Source organism: Mya arenaria, chromosome 4, assembly GCF_026914265.1.
Source record: "Mya arenaria isolate MELC-2E11 chromosome 4, ASM2691426v1".
NCBI lineage: Eukaryota > Metazoa > Mollusca > Bivalvia > Myida > Myidae > Mya > Mya arenaria.
This window is the reverse complement of record NC_069125.1, coordinates 11,500,102-11,516,832: the sequence shown is the minus strand read 5'-3', so window position 1 is coordinate 11,516,832 and position 16,731 is coordinate 11,500,102. Positions and strand designations below refer to the sequence as shown.

Genomic DNA, 16,731 nt, shown 5'->3' with positions numbered 1-16,731 from the left:
CCTTAAAGCTTTCTACAGCTTTTAACTTTGTCATTTGAAAAGCAAATTCAGTGTGATTGTTTGGGTGTTCTGTTTGCAGACAGTGACGATGCGTTTGCTGGACAAATGTAAGCACTATGTCCAGAACAAGAGGTCCAACCTAACCCACTGGCATCCGGTACTTGGATGGTTCTCCCAAAATACCGACCATGGGTGAGTTCTGGCCCTTATTACTTAAAACATCTTAAGTCCCTTATATAAAATCTTATATCCATGGCAGCTTTATACAAGGTACCAACCATTCAACCTACTTAAAAACCAAGTTAGATAACTGTAATTTACAAATAATGGCCCTTTACTATTTGGCTAAGAAATTCTTGTTACGGTTTTGCATGTCACCACATTTAAGTCAATATATAAGCAAATACATCATGTATTTCATTGAAACTTTATTGACAGACTCCCTACCATTCAACCTTCTTAATAAATCAAGTTGGATAACTTTATCTTTTTATATTTTATAAATTTTACCCCTTTATTCTTCAACTTAGCAATTCTGATTAAAGTTTTGCATGTAAGCACATGTAAGTCAATAACTCAGCTTCTACTTGTTGTTTTTTTGCATTGAAACTTTTAACAATCAAGGAGGATAACTCTGTCTTGCATTGAATGCAAATTTTGCCCCTTTATTATTTCACTTTAAAATTCTGGTTAAGGTTTTGCATGTAATTATGTCTCCCCCTCTCTGGGGGAGACATATTGTTTTTGCCCTGTCCGGTAGTCCGTCAGTCCGTCCGTACGTCACACTTCGTTTCCGATCGATAACTGGAAAACCGCATGACCTAGGATCACCAAACTTGGTAGGGAGGTTGGTCGTGAGGTGTAGAGGATCCCTATTGTTTTTGGGGTCACTAGGTCAAAGGTCAAGGTTGCGGCGACCCCCAATATAAAAAACATTTCTGCTCAAAATCTTGAGAACGGTTTGACCTAGGTTCACCAAACTTGGTAGGGAGGTTGGTCATGAGGTGTAGAAGATCCCTATTGTTTTTGGGGTCACTAGGTCAAAGGTCAAGGTCGCGGCGACCCCCAATGTAAAAAACATTTCCGCTCAATATCTTGAGAACGGTTTGACCTAGGTTCACCAAACTTGGTAGGGAGGTTGGTCATGAGGTGTAGAAGATCCCTATTGTTTTTGGGGTCACTAGGTCAAAGGTCAAGGTCGCGGCGACCCCCAATGTAAAAAACATTTCCGCTCAATATCTTGAGAATGGTTTGACCTAGGTTCACCAAACTTGGTAGGGAGGTTGATCATGAGGTTTAGAAAACTCCTATATTTTGGGGGGTCACAAGGTCAAAGGTCAACGTCGCTGTGACCTCTAATGTAAAAAAATATTTCCGTGCAATATCAGGAGAATGCTTTGATCTAGTTACATTTTATACCAGTTTGATTGATTGGAAGAACTGATAAGATGTCATAGTATAGCCATGGACAGGATTCTGTGTTTATAAAAAAAAGTCTCCTTAAAGCTTCAACTGAATTTATTATGTCTCCCCAATTAATGGGGAGACATATTGTTTTTGCCCTGTCCGTCAGTACATCCGTCACACTTCGTTTCTGCTCAATAACTAAAGAACGCTTGCACTCAGGAACTTTATACTTGGTATGCTAGTTGGTCATGACTAGTAGATGACCCCTATTGATTTTGAGATCAATAGGTCAAAGGTCAAGGTCGCAGTAGATATTCACTATTTAATACAGGTGAATAAACCAAACTTCACTGTTGGTTTGTCTCCTTTCCATAATTACAAATTTCATGTCCATCTTTTTTTTTCTCAGATACGACCACACAATAGGGGAGACAAGCGCTTTTTCAAAAAAGTAATCTCTAGTTTAATTTTACTGTGATCCATGCATGTTTCACAAAAACTTTGCAATCCTTAAACTTAAAATCAGTGGAGTAGTTGAGCATGCTTTCTCTGTGACAGCTTTTGTTATAGAGTATATAATTATAGGAATACAAATTTGTGCATCTTTGGGTCAGATATTATTTTACCACACAGCCGGATTCATTGGAAATACCAGTCAGGTGTTCAAAAATCCTCTGTTTTGTAGGTTACATGAAGCAATGCCATTCGTTGTAAAGCAGCTGCAGATCCTGTGGTGTAACAAGATGATCCGGCTCCTCTTTCTCGAGCTGATTGAGTATGTGGACCATGCTCGATCAGTAGAACTTGCCAGGAACACTGGTAAAGAGAAAGGTATGAAATAGATTGAGATGAAACCATTTAATATCTATTTAATAATGATTCATGAATGGCATTGCCAATCAATTGAGATCATTTATCAGATTTTCAAGAACAAAGATATAAGTGGATGATGAAGTTCAGAATTAGTCCTGACCTCAGGATTGAGAGCTTTCAATTTCAGACAGTTGCAAAGTTTGTACTTCACTTGACATTTGCATTCATAATACTAGTATGAAGTACCTTGAAATTGATGTAAATGGCTTTGGAAAAAAAATCAACAGAGGTCTAAGCCTCATTAAGGAACTAGACACCAGATGGTCCCAAATTCGGCAAATACAGTATTTCTTTAAAACAAGCCTAGAATTGTCAAAATTATGAGCAAGTTTGAGGCCGATTATATGCCACTTAAAATAATTAAAAGAATATTTTGTCCCTGTCTCAGCTGATTTTACTCGAATAAATATAGCGCATAATGGTTTCCCAGTTTAAAGTGTGTTTATTCATATCAATTTTTTATTATCTATAATTCAAAAAGGTTTTGACAATTTCCTTTTTTCTTGAAATAATATCGTCTGGTGTCGAGTCCCTTTAATCCTACTTTGAGTCTGAATCCCTTATACTTCATCTAGATTTTCAGGAGTGGGTTTTTGGTCCATCAGTAACCATAAAATTACAATGGGCTTTATGGACTTGGGTAAAATAAACATTGAAATATTGAATAAAGTGTGTGATTTTTCATAGATAACTCAATGTACAATTGAAATCTGAAACAAACATGTTTTCTTTTGTTCTATCCCTTAATAGGATATAAAATGTTATTTAATTGTAGTTTATCTGAAATGCATGCCAAATTTTTATTTTGGAATTAACATTGTTGAAAATTTCATGCAGTCCTGTGCAGTCTCAAATTTCAATCAACTTATATTTTACTGATAAATATCTTAAAACATCCGGAAAAGATATAGAACTGTAGTAATATACATGTAAGCACTGTTATACTCTTGACAGAAGGAAAGTAAATATTCTTTCAAATATTTAACCCAAAATATAATGATTCTCTCAGGGATTATAAAGAAAGCCCTGGACAAGGCGTCCTCGAGGAATGCTGTGTCCAAGGTGCGTGTGGACAGCGGGATCTGTGTAGCGACGTGCCTGCCATGTGTTCTCTACCAGTCTGCTATAACAACCCTCTCACAACTCAGGCTCGACATCATCAGTGGTAAGCAATTAATAATTATTATGTAATAGATGGCACAAATTGCTATGTACATCTAGCTGGGAAACAAACTCACAACCTCTTGCTCTAAAGGCAGACACTCCATTATATAGCTATAAAAGAAGTATAAGTCTAGCTATATACATCTTGAGTACCTTGTTATACTGTCCTCCACCATTTGGAAATTTTTTGGTCGGGTTTTGGAGACTTAAGTCAATTAGAGGCTTATTGTGCAAAGCTTAATATGTTTGGCTTTTAATAAGTTTTTTTAAAACATTACGGTACCATGCTAACCACCCAGGTTCTATCAAGGCTGTCAATGGCTATATAAAATGGGTCACTAATTTCATTACTACTACTACTACAGCATTTGCCCATGTGTGTACTTAGACAATGTTGCAGGTCTGAGCTACCATGAGATCCTGCTGCGGTACTTGTGGCGGTTCCTGAGTGACCTTGGCCCTGTGTGTGGCCTCAAAGTGTTCCTCGACCTCCTCACTTCCGCCCCAGACTCTACCATACACCCTGTATTCTCCATGCTAACACTTTTCTGTGAGACTGCAGCCAACTACATATGGTGAGTAGATTATAAGTATCTTCCATGGCCGAGAGTGTAAGATATGTTCATCCCAACCCAAGCGTTGGGTGTTTTGCCAAAACGAGCTTTACCGAGTATCCGGAGAACACCCTGCGTGAGTAAAAATAAATGCGGATAGATTGTGATAATTCGTGGATGTAATAAAAATGCGCGCAGTGATTCAGATTATGTTAATAGTCAAATTCTTCTTGAAATAGTTCTGAGTAGAGTGCAGTATTATTTCTTAAATGGAGCGTGAAAACTTTTTTATGGTGCCATTTGAAGCGAGAAATAATTAATTAGGATTCTAAATATTGCCACAAGACAATGTTTCCATGATGCTACAGACGCCGGTCTTCAACAATGGAGGTAATGGTGTGATGACAATAAAGGAGTTCCATACGGGTACTTGTTTTATGTTTGCCCATGGGCGTGATAAGAATTTCTAGCATGGTCAAATTTTTGGATCTACTTATTTGAGGTGGAAGAAATGTTATTTTCACTTGTCTGTTTTGAAGAAAAAGTTGTGTTTTTGTGAGAGCCTTTGTTGCATCTTTGTGTTTGGCGATGTGCAAACTTTTACCATGGCCATACTTTATAAATCTTTCAAGATATCCATATGAAATTTTGTATACATGTTGACATTTACAACACACTACTATTAATATATATATATATATATATAAATATTAACAAGGCCTGTAACTGTCAATTTAATAATCATTCAGTTATGCCCCCAGTAGACTGATCAAAATAATAAACGAGCATTGACATTTTTTTCAAATCCTCTTGCTGATATATTTTTATTCTTGCTTGCAGCACATTGGACCAGATAGAGATGTTTGAGCAGCAGAAGATGTTTACAGTGGATGATTACATCCGCATGTCAGAGTTCCTTAATCTGTTTGTCTTCAGGACCATATGGGGTGGTCTTATCTGTAAGTAGTTCTAGGGTGTTGGGCAGAGGAAGTAGGGTGGATACTACATCCGCATGTCAGAGTTCCTTAATCTGTTTGTCTTCAGGACCATATGGGGTGGTCTTATCTGTAAGTAGTTCCAGGGTGTGGGGTAGAGGTAGTAGGGTGGATACTACATCCGCATGTCAGAGCTCCTTAATCTGTTTGTCTTCAGGACCATATGGGGTGACCTTATCTGTAAGTAGTTCTAGGGTGTTGGGCAGAGGAAGTAGGGTGGATACTACATCCGCATGTCAGAGTTCCTTAATCTGTTTGTCTTCAGGACCATATGGGGTGGTCTTATCTGTAAGTAGTTCAAGGGTCTGGGCAAGAGAGAATAGGGAGGGGGTGGATGTAAACTGGAATATTACATCCGCATGTCAGAGCTCCTTAATCTGTTTGTCTTCAGAACCATATGGGGTGACCTTATCTGTAAGTAGTTCCAGGGTGTGGGGTAGAGGTAGTAGGGTGGATACTACATCCACATGTCAGAGCTCCTTAATCTGTTTGTCTTCAGGACCATATGGGGTGACCTTATCTGTAAGTAGTTCCAGGGTGTGGGGTAGAGGTAGTAGGGTGGATACTACATCCACATGTCAGAGCTCCTTAATCTGTTTGTCTTCAGGACCATATGGGGTGGTCTTATCTGTAAGTGGTTCAAGGGTCTGGGCAAGAGAGAATAGGGAGGGGGTGGATGTAAACTGGAATATTACATCCGCATGTCAGAGCTCCTTAATCTGTTTGCCTTCAGGACCATATGGGGTGATCTTATCTGTAAGTGGTTCCAGGGTTTGTGTTTATGTAAGTCTAGGCTCAGACTTAAACAACATTTTTTTATTGATATTTGTTACAAAATGTTTGTCAATGATGTTGAAATAAATATTGTATTAGGGTTTTTAACCATCAACATTCTAAAGGTGAATTTTACAATGAAATTCAACTGGATGGACATTCAGTATTCCATATTCAGTTTTGAGTCTTGAATCATGAAAACAAAGCTACTACCTTTCAGCGTTAAGCAGTGCGGTGACGAGCGAGTTGTTCATCAGTGCGCAAGCTCTCCTTATGATTCTTTACGAGAGGGATAGTCGCCACAGATTTACCCAACCCAACCACTGGCTTATTAAGTATGTGCTTTCAAACTGAATTTTATGCCTTGTACTATAATGTTATTAATTAGGTGATTTCATATTGCCCTAGTTATTTGTCCGAGGTTAGCTGTATTTGCCTGAGCCCGAAAGGGCAAGGGCAAATACAGCTGACCGAGGACAAATAACTGGGCAAATATGTAATCACCTAATTAATAAGTATTTTATTAATTAATTATTACCGTTTTGGTTAAAACATTCTTATAACTTACTTTTAGTTCACATTGAAGCCGTTTTTATCCTTTATTCATTCATGGTGTCTGCTTTTCTAGACTTGACTTTGCTGATTTTGACATGCATCCTTATAATGACATTGCACATACTTATGAATAAAGCACTGTACATTGTAAGGAAGCATGTCTTTTCGTCTTATTTTGTAAATCGTTTGCCAAAACGTCAAATGTTTTCCCTCGTTGTCCATTTTGTATGCCATTTTTTCGGCATACAAAATCATAATAGTCATAAAATCCACTAACGGGTTAAATACAACTGTTATATCAAACCGTACAAAGTGGTTCAATCATTCAATAGGTTCAAGTATTCCAAATAAAGTTATACGAAGCAATTTTTTTTTAAAACAGTCGGAAAACAGAAAACAAAATGGCTACCTTTAAAAAGTAATTTCCAGCATATTTTTCATATTAGGCGAGTTTTGACAGTCAATGAAAATGGCCCATTTCTCAAATCCTATATTAGGCGAGTTTTGTATCCAATCAAAACAGAGGAAACTCATATTAGGTGAGTTTTGTTGATATTGGCCGAGTTTGGTCGATATTAAGCGAATTCTGGCATATATCGTCTTCAATTGTCTGGTATTGATACCGCAATTGTTTCTGTATCGCGTCAAATAAGTAATAGTTGATTAATATTTGTTATTATTTCTGCCTAATAAACTATTAAGTCTGCAAATTATAAACCCCACAATTTCTAAGTGTTTGTGCAGTTGTCTCTTTTCTAGCCTTTGGGCATGCTCAAACCGCTAAATAATGTTGTTCAACATAAATTCTTACATGTAATACATGGAGTTTATTTCAGCTGTACTTATTTTAAAACCAAAAAAGTCGGCAAAATAAATACCAACCTCCTTAGTGTTTGTACGAATGCCTCTTTTGTACCTTTGCTCATGAGCAAACCACTTAAACTCTGCTTTCAAACTTTATTTCATACTTTTTAATAGTTGGACATTATTTTTGCTTTAAGTCACTAAACCATTTAGTATGCAAAATAAGTTTCTTAGTGTTTGCACCTCTCTGTAGCTATGCTCATGTGCGACCTGCATAAACATACATGTACATGTACTTTAAAACTAATTATTATTGACTCAATTTAACTTAGGCCTTTGTCTTGGGATTTCCTAATTATTGAATTGGCCTCTCTCTGGTGATCTCATTGGCAGAGACATAAGCGTTAACACTAAAGTATCATTTTAGTAGAAAGATGATTGATTTCACTAGTCATATATATTCGGTTTAATATGAAAACAGCTTAAAACTTAAGCTTGTGAATGAATCACATGAAAGTAATTTTTGCAGCTTTTATTCAGCTTAGTTAACTAATTGCTGTATTGTACATGGTAACTCCATGTATATGAGCATTGGTTGTAATAGTGGGTAAAATTTTGTGATTTCTGTGGCGCAATAGAGTTTTCATCTTACTTTCAGGGACATTAAGCCAAGCAGTTTTCTCGCTGAACTGGAAAGGGGAAAGAAGACCGCGCAGTATATAATGCAGAAAATCCCCCATATTATACCATTTTCAGAGGTAAATATGAATAAATATTAAAATATTATTAATCCTCTAGTAAAATAAATAAAATAAGAATCAAAACATCTTGTCAGAAACCATCCATCAAATCTCTTCAAATACTTGATGTGAGGTAGCACTGTTGCATTCTTGTGAGTTATCTTATGGGTTATCAGTGGTCGAAATTAACACAAGCCCTCAAGCCCTGCACTGGTAAAATGACACCAGCTTGTCAAAATACTGAATTTTATATAGCAGGGCTAATTAAAAAAATTGATGCCAAGCAATAGAATAAGAATTCGGCTTTGTTCATCCAAAAGTCTAATTTCGATGACTTGGTTATCTTGGCCCTATTGCTTAATATTAGGTTATTTTCTTTCCATCTTGTTACGATATTCTAGGGGGTGAGGGTTATCTTGGCCCTATTGCTTAATATTAAGTTATTTTCTTTCCGTCTTGTTACGATATTCTAGGGGGTGAGGGTTATCTTGGCCCTATTGCTTAATATTAAGTTATTTTCTTTCCATCTTGTTACGATATTCTAGGGGGTGAGGGTTATCTTGGCCCTATTGCTTAATATTAAGTTATTTTCTTTCCGTCTTGTTACGATATTCTAGGGGGTGAGGGTTATCTTGGCCCTATTGCTTAATATTAAGTTATTTTCTTTCCATCTTGTTAGGATATTCTAGGGGGTGAATTGTGTACATCCACAGCCATCACCAAACTAAGGTTTTAGTCAGGTCATAAAATGATCAAGCAATAGCATTGCGATGACTGGGTTATGTTGGCCCTATTGCTTTTTTTCTTTCCATTTTGTTAAGATATTCTAGGGGGTGAATTGTGTACATCCACAGCCATCACCAAGCTAAGGTTTTAATCCGGTCTTAAAATGGTCAGGGTGCTGTAGAAGAGAGACAGGGTGCTAAGTTCGAAAAAGGCAGTGTTTATTAGGCAGAATTTTTTTAACATTATGAATTTGTCAGAAAATGATCAGAATTGTGTTTCATATTAGGTTCATATTGTGAAATATTAAATGTTTTTATGTATTTACGATCTAATTATTAGTTTTAATCATAAGAGAAGAAATATTTGACTACATTCAGCATTCATTTCTATGAAGGCAGAAGGGTGCTCATGCTGGTCTCTATGAGGGCCAAAGTGTGCTACGAAAAATGGCAGGGTGTAGCACCCTTCTAAAACTCTCCCTTAAACCTTACAAGCTTATCAGACACTAGATCAGAGTGTTTCATTTTCAGTTCTTGCTTGATGATAGGTACTGGTTTTAACCAAGGAATTGTAAATGGTTCTTTATCACATGTATATTCACAGGTTTTAAAGCTGCACTCTCACACATTTACTGTTTTGACATTTTTTTGTCTCAGAATCAGCTGATTTTGGCATCAATGCTTTCAATTCAGTCATATAAGATAACTCACAATAGAACAGATCTCACTTGTTTGTAAAACGGCCAAAAATTTCAATGTTCAACCATAAATATGAAAAACTGTGATCTAATCTTTAGTCAGCCTTATATTATATCACTTAATTTTCTAGACATTTACGCCAAAATTGGCCCATTCAAAGACAAAAAAATAAAAAGAAGTTGTCAAAACAGTCAATCGGAGAAAGTGCATCTATACATGTCTTTAGAGCTTATGGCAGATTTCACAAAAAAGGCAATTATTTGGCCCATTTGCTTTCATTTATTGTTATTGCATGTCAACGTCATATATACAGCAATTGCCTTTCCCAACCCAATAAGAACACCTAATAGAAGTGATTTGTATTAAAATAAAGAAAATATTGTGTTAAATAAGGTAAAAAATGTAAAAATATGCCGATATTTAGGACAAAAAAGACAGAAAATCTTCCCGGTACCAATATACCACTTTTTTGAGGATGCTTTTCAGTAACATCTGGTAAGTATTTTATTCTTGTCTGTTGAATAATGTTTGCAAGAAATGTTAATTAAAACAATAATATATCTAAAATGATTGCATTTCGTTTGTAATATACTTAAATTTTCGGTAATTGCGCATGGTGATAACGTTACGGTAATCTGTCCTCGAATTGTTGTGTAACATTAGCAGACATGATCCACTGCTAACTGTTTTAAGCCTAAACACACCTTTATTAAATCACTGAAAACAAAGACTACGTGTCGGATAAAAACAGTATTGCATGTAACAAGAAATTGGTCATTCCAGATCATAAAGTTTTTTAGGTCTAAAAATGTGTTAATGTTACTCAAAATCGATTCTGTCCCATTAATGACGATAGCACCTTTTCTATTCGTGAATAATTTACACCGACTGAGGGTTAACATCCGGGTAGCGATTACTTTTATATTGGACTGGTTCACAGTTGACATTGAAATGATAAAAATAGTGGTGAATACCGTTGATAAAAACTTAATCCAAGTTTGGCTCATTCTGTCCTTCGATGTAACGTTAACATTATGTCACGCTAGCATTAAGACAAGCGCTTAATAAAGCAAGAAAATCGTTGAAATTTGATGACTTTCCCAGAGTCAATTATTCGAACATAACAATGTCGTCTGTAAACTATCGTTTGTAAGTATTCATTCATTAGGTACGTAGTTTATATTGAATTCATACCGCTTTTGTGTTTGATATCGTTATTTATTGGACAGAATTAAGAATTTTTGTGATTATCAATTGACCGTGTTTATCAATCATTTATATAGTTTGTTTTATACTGTATCAAGCTCAAACAGTCTGTGGTAGGTCTGTATTTTAATTTGTTGTGAAACATTCTGTCCAACTGCTAATGTGACATACTGCTAATGTTACTCATTCTGTTTTGTGGTAACACTAGCACATACTCGCAATTAGCAATTTATAATATATATGTTTAATATCAAAGGTAATGATAATTGCACCATACTAGAGACATTTATATTACCACAACAAAACATTTATGTTTATAGCTTATCTGATCTGATATAAAAAGAAAACCTATGTTTGCAGAAAACATTTTCTGTCTTGTTGTCCAATTAGGGTTTGTTTCAATAAATTTATTTGAGAAAAACGAAACAATCTTTATTTTTTGTCTGTACAATCTGTTTTATAGATAAATGAACCATTTAGTGCAAGACAAAATACTTCTTTGGATCAAAATATTAAAAAAAACAAGTTTTTACCGGCAATATTGTAACACTAGCACAAATGGTATGGTGATACAAAATTCTTTTTTTTATAAAAATGCATGAATAAATCATTGCAAATGTTCTAAAATATGATAGATAAGAAATTGCTGTAAAAGATTATGTTGAAATCACAAATCTGCAATAAATTTTAAAAATCAATATTCGCCGGGAACTTTTTGGTCACCAAAACGTGAAATCTGCCTTATGTTACCTGTTTATCCTTGTGACATGAAGTAAATATTTTCTTAACCTTTGTATATTTGTTAGCGTGTGAAGATATTCCGGAGGTATGTTCAGAAGGAGAGGGAGACACTAGGCCTGTGCGAGTCCGCTAGCGCCACGCCCCAGTCAACGCTCATCACAGTACACCGGAGCAGGATCGTAGAGGTATGGAAGTATCTATAGTTTTAACATGTCTGTTTTTCAAAGAAAAAAAATATAATGGTACATGTGCTGTGTTGCCGCCGTGTCTTTGTCAATGTTTGGTCATCATCGTGCAAAAACTTTGACCTTGACCATTATCAAAAACCAGTCATTATATTAAGATGAAATTTGGTATACATGTTGCTAGAATCATACTCAAATGTGTAGCAAGACTCTTAATTCTGGCATGAGTAATTGTCAAGTTTTGCCCCATGTTGACCTAAAAAATCAACAAAAGACAAGCATTTGTGTTTACTCAGCAACCTACAATTATTAATAACAAAAATCTGTCCTGAAGACATTGCAGAGTATTTTTCGTTTTGTTAAATGGCATTAAGATACAAAAAACAAGATACGTTGCTTTTGGAATAATGAAAGAGATAATGATTAAAACATAGATCTGATCTGACTGATGTATGAAGTTTGGATAAATGTATTCAACTTTTTTCAGGATGGTTATCGGCAGTTGGCCCAGCAGCCAGCACGAAGTATGAAGGGCCTGATTCGTGTCAGGTTCATAAATGAACAAGGTCTCGATGAGGCTGGGATTGACCAGGATGGGGTATTTAAGGAATTTCTCGAGGAAACTATCAACAGGGTTTTTGACCCCTCACTCAACCTTTTCAAAGTATGCTGTAATTTTACGTCATTTTAGTTTCAACTTATTTTACAACGAAAGTGACAAAGGTTATATTTACTTATAGTAAGTTACTTTTGTTGGCACGATGTTGCACGAGAGATCTTGTGTTGTGGGGGAAACCAGAGAACTTGGAGAAAACCCACTTGTCCAGCTTTGTGATCACTAACCAAACTCACATGCGCCATGGCTGGGAATCAAATCCAGGTTGCCATGGTGAGAGAGAAGCTTGTGTGCTAACCACTGCACTCACTGAACAATTTTACATCCCATTATAAAGTGAAAGTGATCGTATTTAACACAAGTTTTTACTAGTTTTAAAACAAATGTTGATGAAACAAAGTCAATCAGTCATTGAGAGAGAAACATTTGATTTTTTTTGTACTAAACTTGCTGCTATAATAACGGACAATTTCGTCAGAAAGCAGGTGATCCCATTGGTTGAATAATGCATACAAACATTAATTAGATATTTTATTTTTGGCCTAAACTTGTTGCTATAAAAATGGATGTGAATGTATTGCAGGTTACCAGCGAGCAGAAGCTGTTCCCCTCCTCGACCTCCTACATCCAGGAGAACCACCTCCACCTCTTCGAATTTGTTGGCAAGATGCTTGCAAAGGCTGTATATGAGGTACATAAAGACTAGACCATCCTATTATTTGGCGAACCCATTGATTATAGATTAATGATGCATGATGATAATGCACCCTAAAAATGCTTACGAACATAATAACCTCAATAACTGCATAAATATTTCTTGTTATAAGTAATATTTAGTTGAATTTTATTTTTGTTTTGATTAGTGTTGGCGTGAACTCTTTACTAGCCATTGGGCATTCACAAACTTTTGAATAACCCTCTTGATAAAATGAAGTAATAGTTAGAAATCTTAATGATTAAGAATGGGCAGAGTGAACCTATCTTGAGCCCAGCTGGAGTTAAGCTGTACATAATGATTGCCTCTGCAATTTAATTGGCTGTAAATGTAGGTTGTATTCTGATTAATGACAAAACATCAGTCTGGCAGACAATTTTGTCAGAAGCCAGGCAATCCCATTGGTTGAATAATGGGCAAAAACTCTTAAGAAAAGATATACAGTAGGGAATTTCAATAGTTGCGATATCATGTTCCTTCAGGGGATAATAGTGGAGGTTCCGTTTGCACCGTTCTTCTTGACCCAGATCCTTGGGCATGGCACGAGCTCCACGTACAGCAGCCTTGATGAGCTACCCTCTCTCGACCCTGACTTGGCAAAGAACTTGTCCTACACAAAGGTACAAACACCTCACCACACAGCTTAGTTCCATGAAGCCATATAAGTCACGAACGGAGGAGAAACTAATGTCAAAACCTATAACAAGTATGGGCGGATTGTCCAAAACTTTGTTAAAGTTAACAACATTATTAAAGTCATTGTTGTCAACTTTTAAAATGTTACTACTCTTATAAGTTAAATGGATACACGTGTGATTAGCTGTATTCTAACAATATTTGAGACATCTGTTTCAGTTGATATTTAAAATATGTGTGTACATCTTCAAAAATTTCACATTTAAATGTTCACAACGATGTTGTTAATCAAGTTGTTAACTTAAACAAAGTTCTAAACAATTGTCCACTGGTCACCTGGCTTGTTCCAATGACAAAGGCAATTTTTTGTGTTATTCTATAAGAAGAGCTATTTATTAAGTTTTGTTTTTGCTAGATATTGTCATACACCACGTTGATGGGTGAGAATATTCTCATACTCTTTAAATTTCTTTGGGGAAAGCCAACATTTTTATTTTTAGCTTGTCTTTTTTAAAAAGAATCATTGGCATAGCTGTGATGTCGTTGTCATGCAAACGTTAAACTTAGCCATAAATCAAAAATTGTTCAAGATATTCAAATAGAACTTACAACACATGTTGGCAGAAACAATGCTCATGTATGTAGCAAGGACCATAGCAAAAGCTAAGGCTCTAATAATTATTGATGTATGCCTCTCTTTATCTGGAAAAACAACAAAATAGCAGCGTTTGCTTTAGCTTGTGATGTGTCACGGTACAGATCCAATGTTTATGGTAGAAATCTTCTGTGATTAGAATATTTATTAAAAGATAAACAAGCACAAATATTACAGAAAGAAAACAAGAGAAAATATTATCTATCAATAGGTAGGACATTGCTGTCCTTTGACAGTTCTTGTTGAAAAGCTCATCAATGGTAAACATGACACATAATAAATGTTTGTCAGGGTTTTCTTCTGTGCTGTTAATATTTGCACTTCTTTGCAGCACTATGATGGTGATATCAGTGACCTTGACCTGACTTTTTGCTATGATGAGGACATCATGGGCCGCGTGGAAACGCATGAACTTGTACCTGGGGGCAAGGCCATCCCTGTTACCAATGACAACAAGTATTACTGCTTCACAACTAGTTTTGCTCTTCAGTTTTATTGGGACCATAATAAAATGTTGTTTGTTTCACGTTGCTTGCCCGAGCCACAAAAATTGCCTCGACTCAAAAATTGTTTTGGCAAAATTAATAATACAAAATTATAATAAAGGACGATCCTTTTATGTCAGAATTTTTTATTTATAAATAGAAATATATTTTTATTTACTCACATTTTTCATGGAGAGCAGGAGGGGAAACAAACATTGACTCTTATTCCGGTTGTCGAGCAGCCAAATGGAATCTTAAAGTAAAATCAGGTTTCTATTCAGACAAAGTCAATACAGGAAATTGAATAACTTTAGGAAAACATAATTTCCATGATTTTTAAAAATTTAATCATAAATGATGTTCTTAAATGTAACATTATGATAACTACTAAGTTAAAAAGATGCCAATTGCTTTGTACACCATTAAATTTCAGGTGTGAAAGTCAAAGCTTAAGTATTTATTGTGTTTTCTTGTGGTAAATACAATAACTAAGATCTTTTTGTAAAAATGTTCGATGTATTTTCCAGGATTCGCTATGTTCATCTGATGGCGCACTTTCGAATGTACCGGCAGATCCGTGAACAGACCCTGGCCTTCATACGAGGCTTCAAGTCCCTTGTGAATGCCGAGTGGCTTAATATGTTTTCTTCCCCAGAACTCCAGAAACTCATGTCTGGGGATACAGCGGACATGGACATATCTGACCTCAGGTAAAATACATTAAAGATAATCAAATCAATTTTAAGTTATAAAACATTGGATGGAAATAATTAAAAAACAACTGTCGAACCATGTTGCCTTGAACTCTAAGGGATCGTCGAATATACCTTGAGCCGCGGGAAGTTCGAGCCAAGCGGAAATCAGTGTGTGTATACCACGTGATAAATTACGTCATATATGCTACGTCGGACGGCAAAAATTTGCTTAAAATGAAGACTTAAATCAAAGATAACTTTTCATTTTCAACACCACTTTAAATAAAACAAAGGGCAGTCTATGCCGCTTAAAGAGTACCGCATTTGTTTTATTTCCGAAATTTGATGAGGTCCTTAGTTTCATCAAACACTTCGACAAACCCGTTTCCAAAATAATGTTTTGACAGTGCTCCGTCAGACGGCAGTATTGTATAAAGGTTTGTTGAAGTGTTTTAAGAAACTAAACTCGCAATCAAACTCTGGTAAAAAAAAACGAAGGTGGGGCTCTGTAAGCCGCGTAGACTGCGCTTTGTTTCATTTAAAATGGTGAAGAAATAGTGAAGTTATCTTTGTTTAAAGTCTTTTTTCAAATCAAAATATTGCCTTCCGACGTAGCATTTATGACGCAATTTATCACGTGGTATACACACACTGGAAATGCTTACCTTCAGTAGATAGAAATTGGTCCTTTACATTCAGTAAGAGTCAACAAGGAAATTGAGCCAAGCCAGTTTGAGCCAACAGGGTTTGACTATATGACATTTTTATTTGTAAAATCTAGTTTAAGCAAAACAGTTTGGCTATGAAATAGAATAAGATACTTTCACTTAAGAAATTACACTCTGGAACAATCTTAGAATCCTTGTTGAATATTGTATGAATTTAAGTTCTTGCTCACTTCCAAAAGCGAAGAAGGCCTCTGTTTGGCAGGCTGAAAGGCACATCCAGTGTTACCTGTGTATGTAAAATATTTGCCATGTGATTTCAGAAAGCACACCCAGTACTATGGAGGCTACCACAATAATCACAAGGTGATTAACTGGCTCTGGGATGTATTGGAAAAAGATTTTAATCCCAAAGACCGAGCGGCCTTTTTAAAGGTGAGTTATACATGCCCCTGAGGCACAAGGAAAGCATCTGTATTGATGGCGTTTTCAAGTACATGTACTCTATCTTCCTTTCCATCAAAAACCTGCAAGACTCTAAGTGTGATTTTTGATAGTCCTTTGTTAGCCAGGTTTTCAATGAAATTATCCTGTGTACTTTCCTTGTGATCACCATTAAACACTTTGCAGTGCAATTAGGGACAGATAGATTGCTCATGTAAATACAAAGCTTTAAATGTAAATGGGTATATGTATTTTAGGGTTACTACATAGACATCTTGTTGTTACTATTTGTTTAGTTTGGATTTGTGGTGTTTGCATTTATTTCAGTTTGTTACTAGCTGCTCAAAGTCACCTCTGCTAGGGTTCATGATATGCGGTGCTTGACAAATTTTGCATAT

The 16,731-nt window shown here is 35.9% G+C and overlaps 1 protein-coding gene across 1 annotated transcript in view; it reads left to right on the top strand.

Annotated features, from left to right (window-relative positions):
- LOC128230098 (ubiquitin-protein ligase E3B-like) overlaps window positions 1-16,731 on the top strand; it is a 31,074-nt gene that overhangs the window by 11,643 nt on the left and 2,700 nt on the right. Inside the window, exons 14-27 of the mRNA XM_052942110.1 lie at window positions 80-192; window positions 2,093-2,238; window positions 3,290-3,445; window positions 3,845-4,019; window positions 4,839-4,957; window positions 5,988-6,102; window positions 7,785-7,884; window positions 11,303-11,422; window positions 11,910-12,086; window positions 12,622-12,729; window positions 13,236-13,373; window positions 14,376-14,500; window positions 15,057-15,239; window positions 16,213-16,324. Coding sequence (XP_052798070.1) covers window positions 80-192; window positions 2,093-2,238; window positions 3,290-3,445; window positions 3,845-4,019; window positions 4,839-4,957; window positions 5,988-6,102; window positions 7,785-7,884; window positions 11,303-11,422; window positions 11,910-12,086; window positions 12,622-12,729; window positions 13,236-13,373; window positions 14,376-14,500; window positions 15,057-15,239; window positions 16,213-16,324 — 1,887 coding nt within the window. The remainder of the gene's footprint in view (window positions 1-79; window positions 193-2,092; window positions 2,239-3,289; window positions 3,446-3,844; window positions 4,020-4,838; window positions 4,958-5,987; window positions 6,103-7,784; window positions 7,885-11,302; window positions 11,423-11,909; window positions 12,087-12,621; window positions 12,730-13,235; window positions 13,374-14,375; window positions 14,501-15,056; window positions 15,240-16,212; window positions 16,325-16,731) is intronic.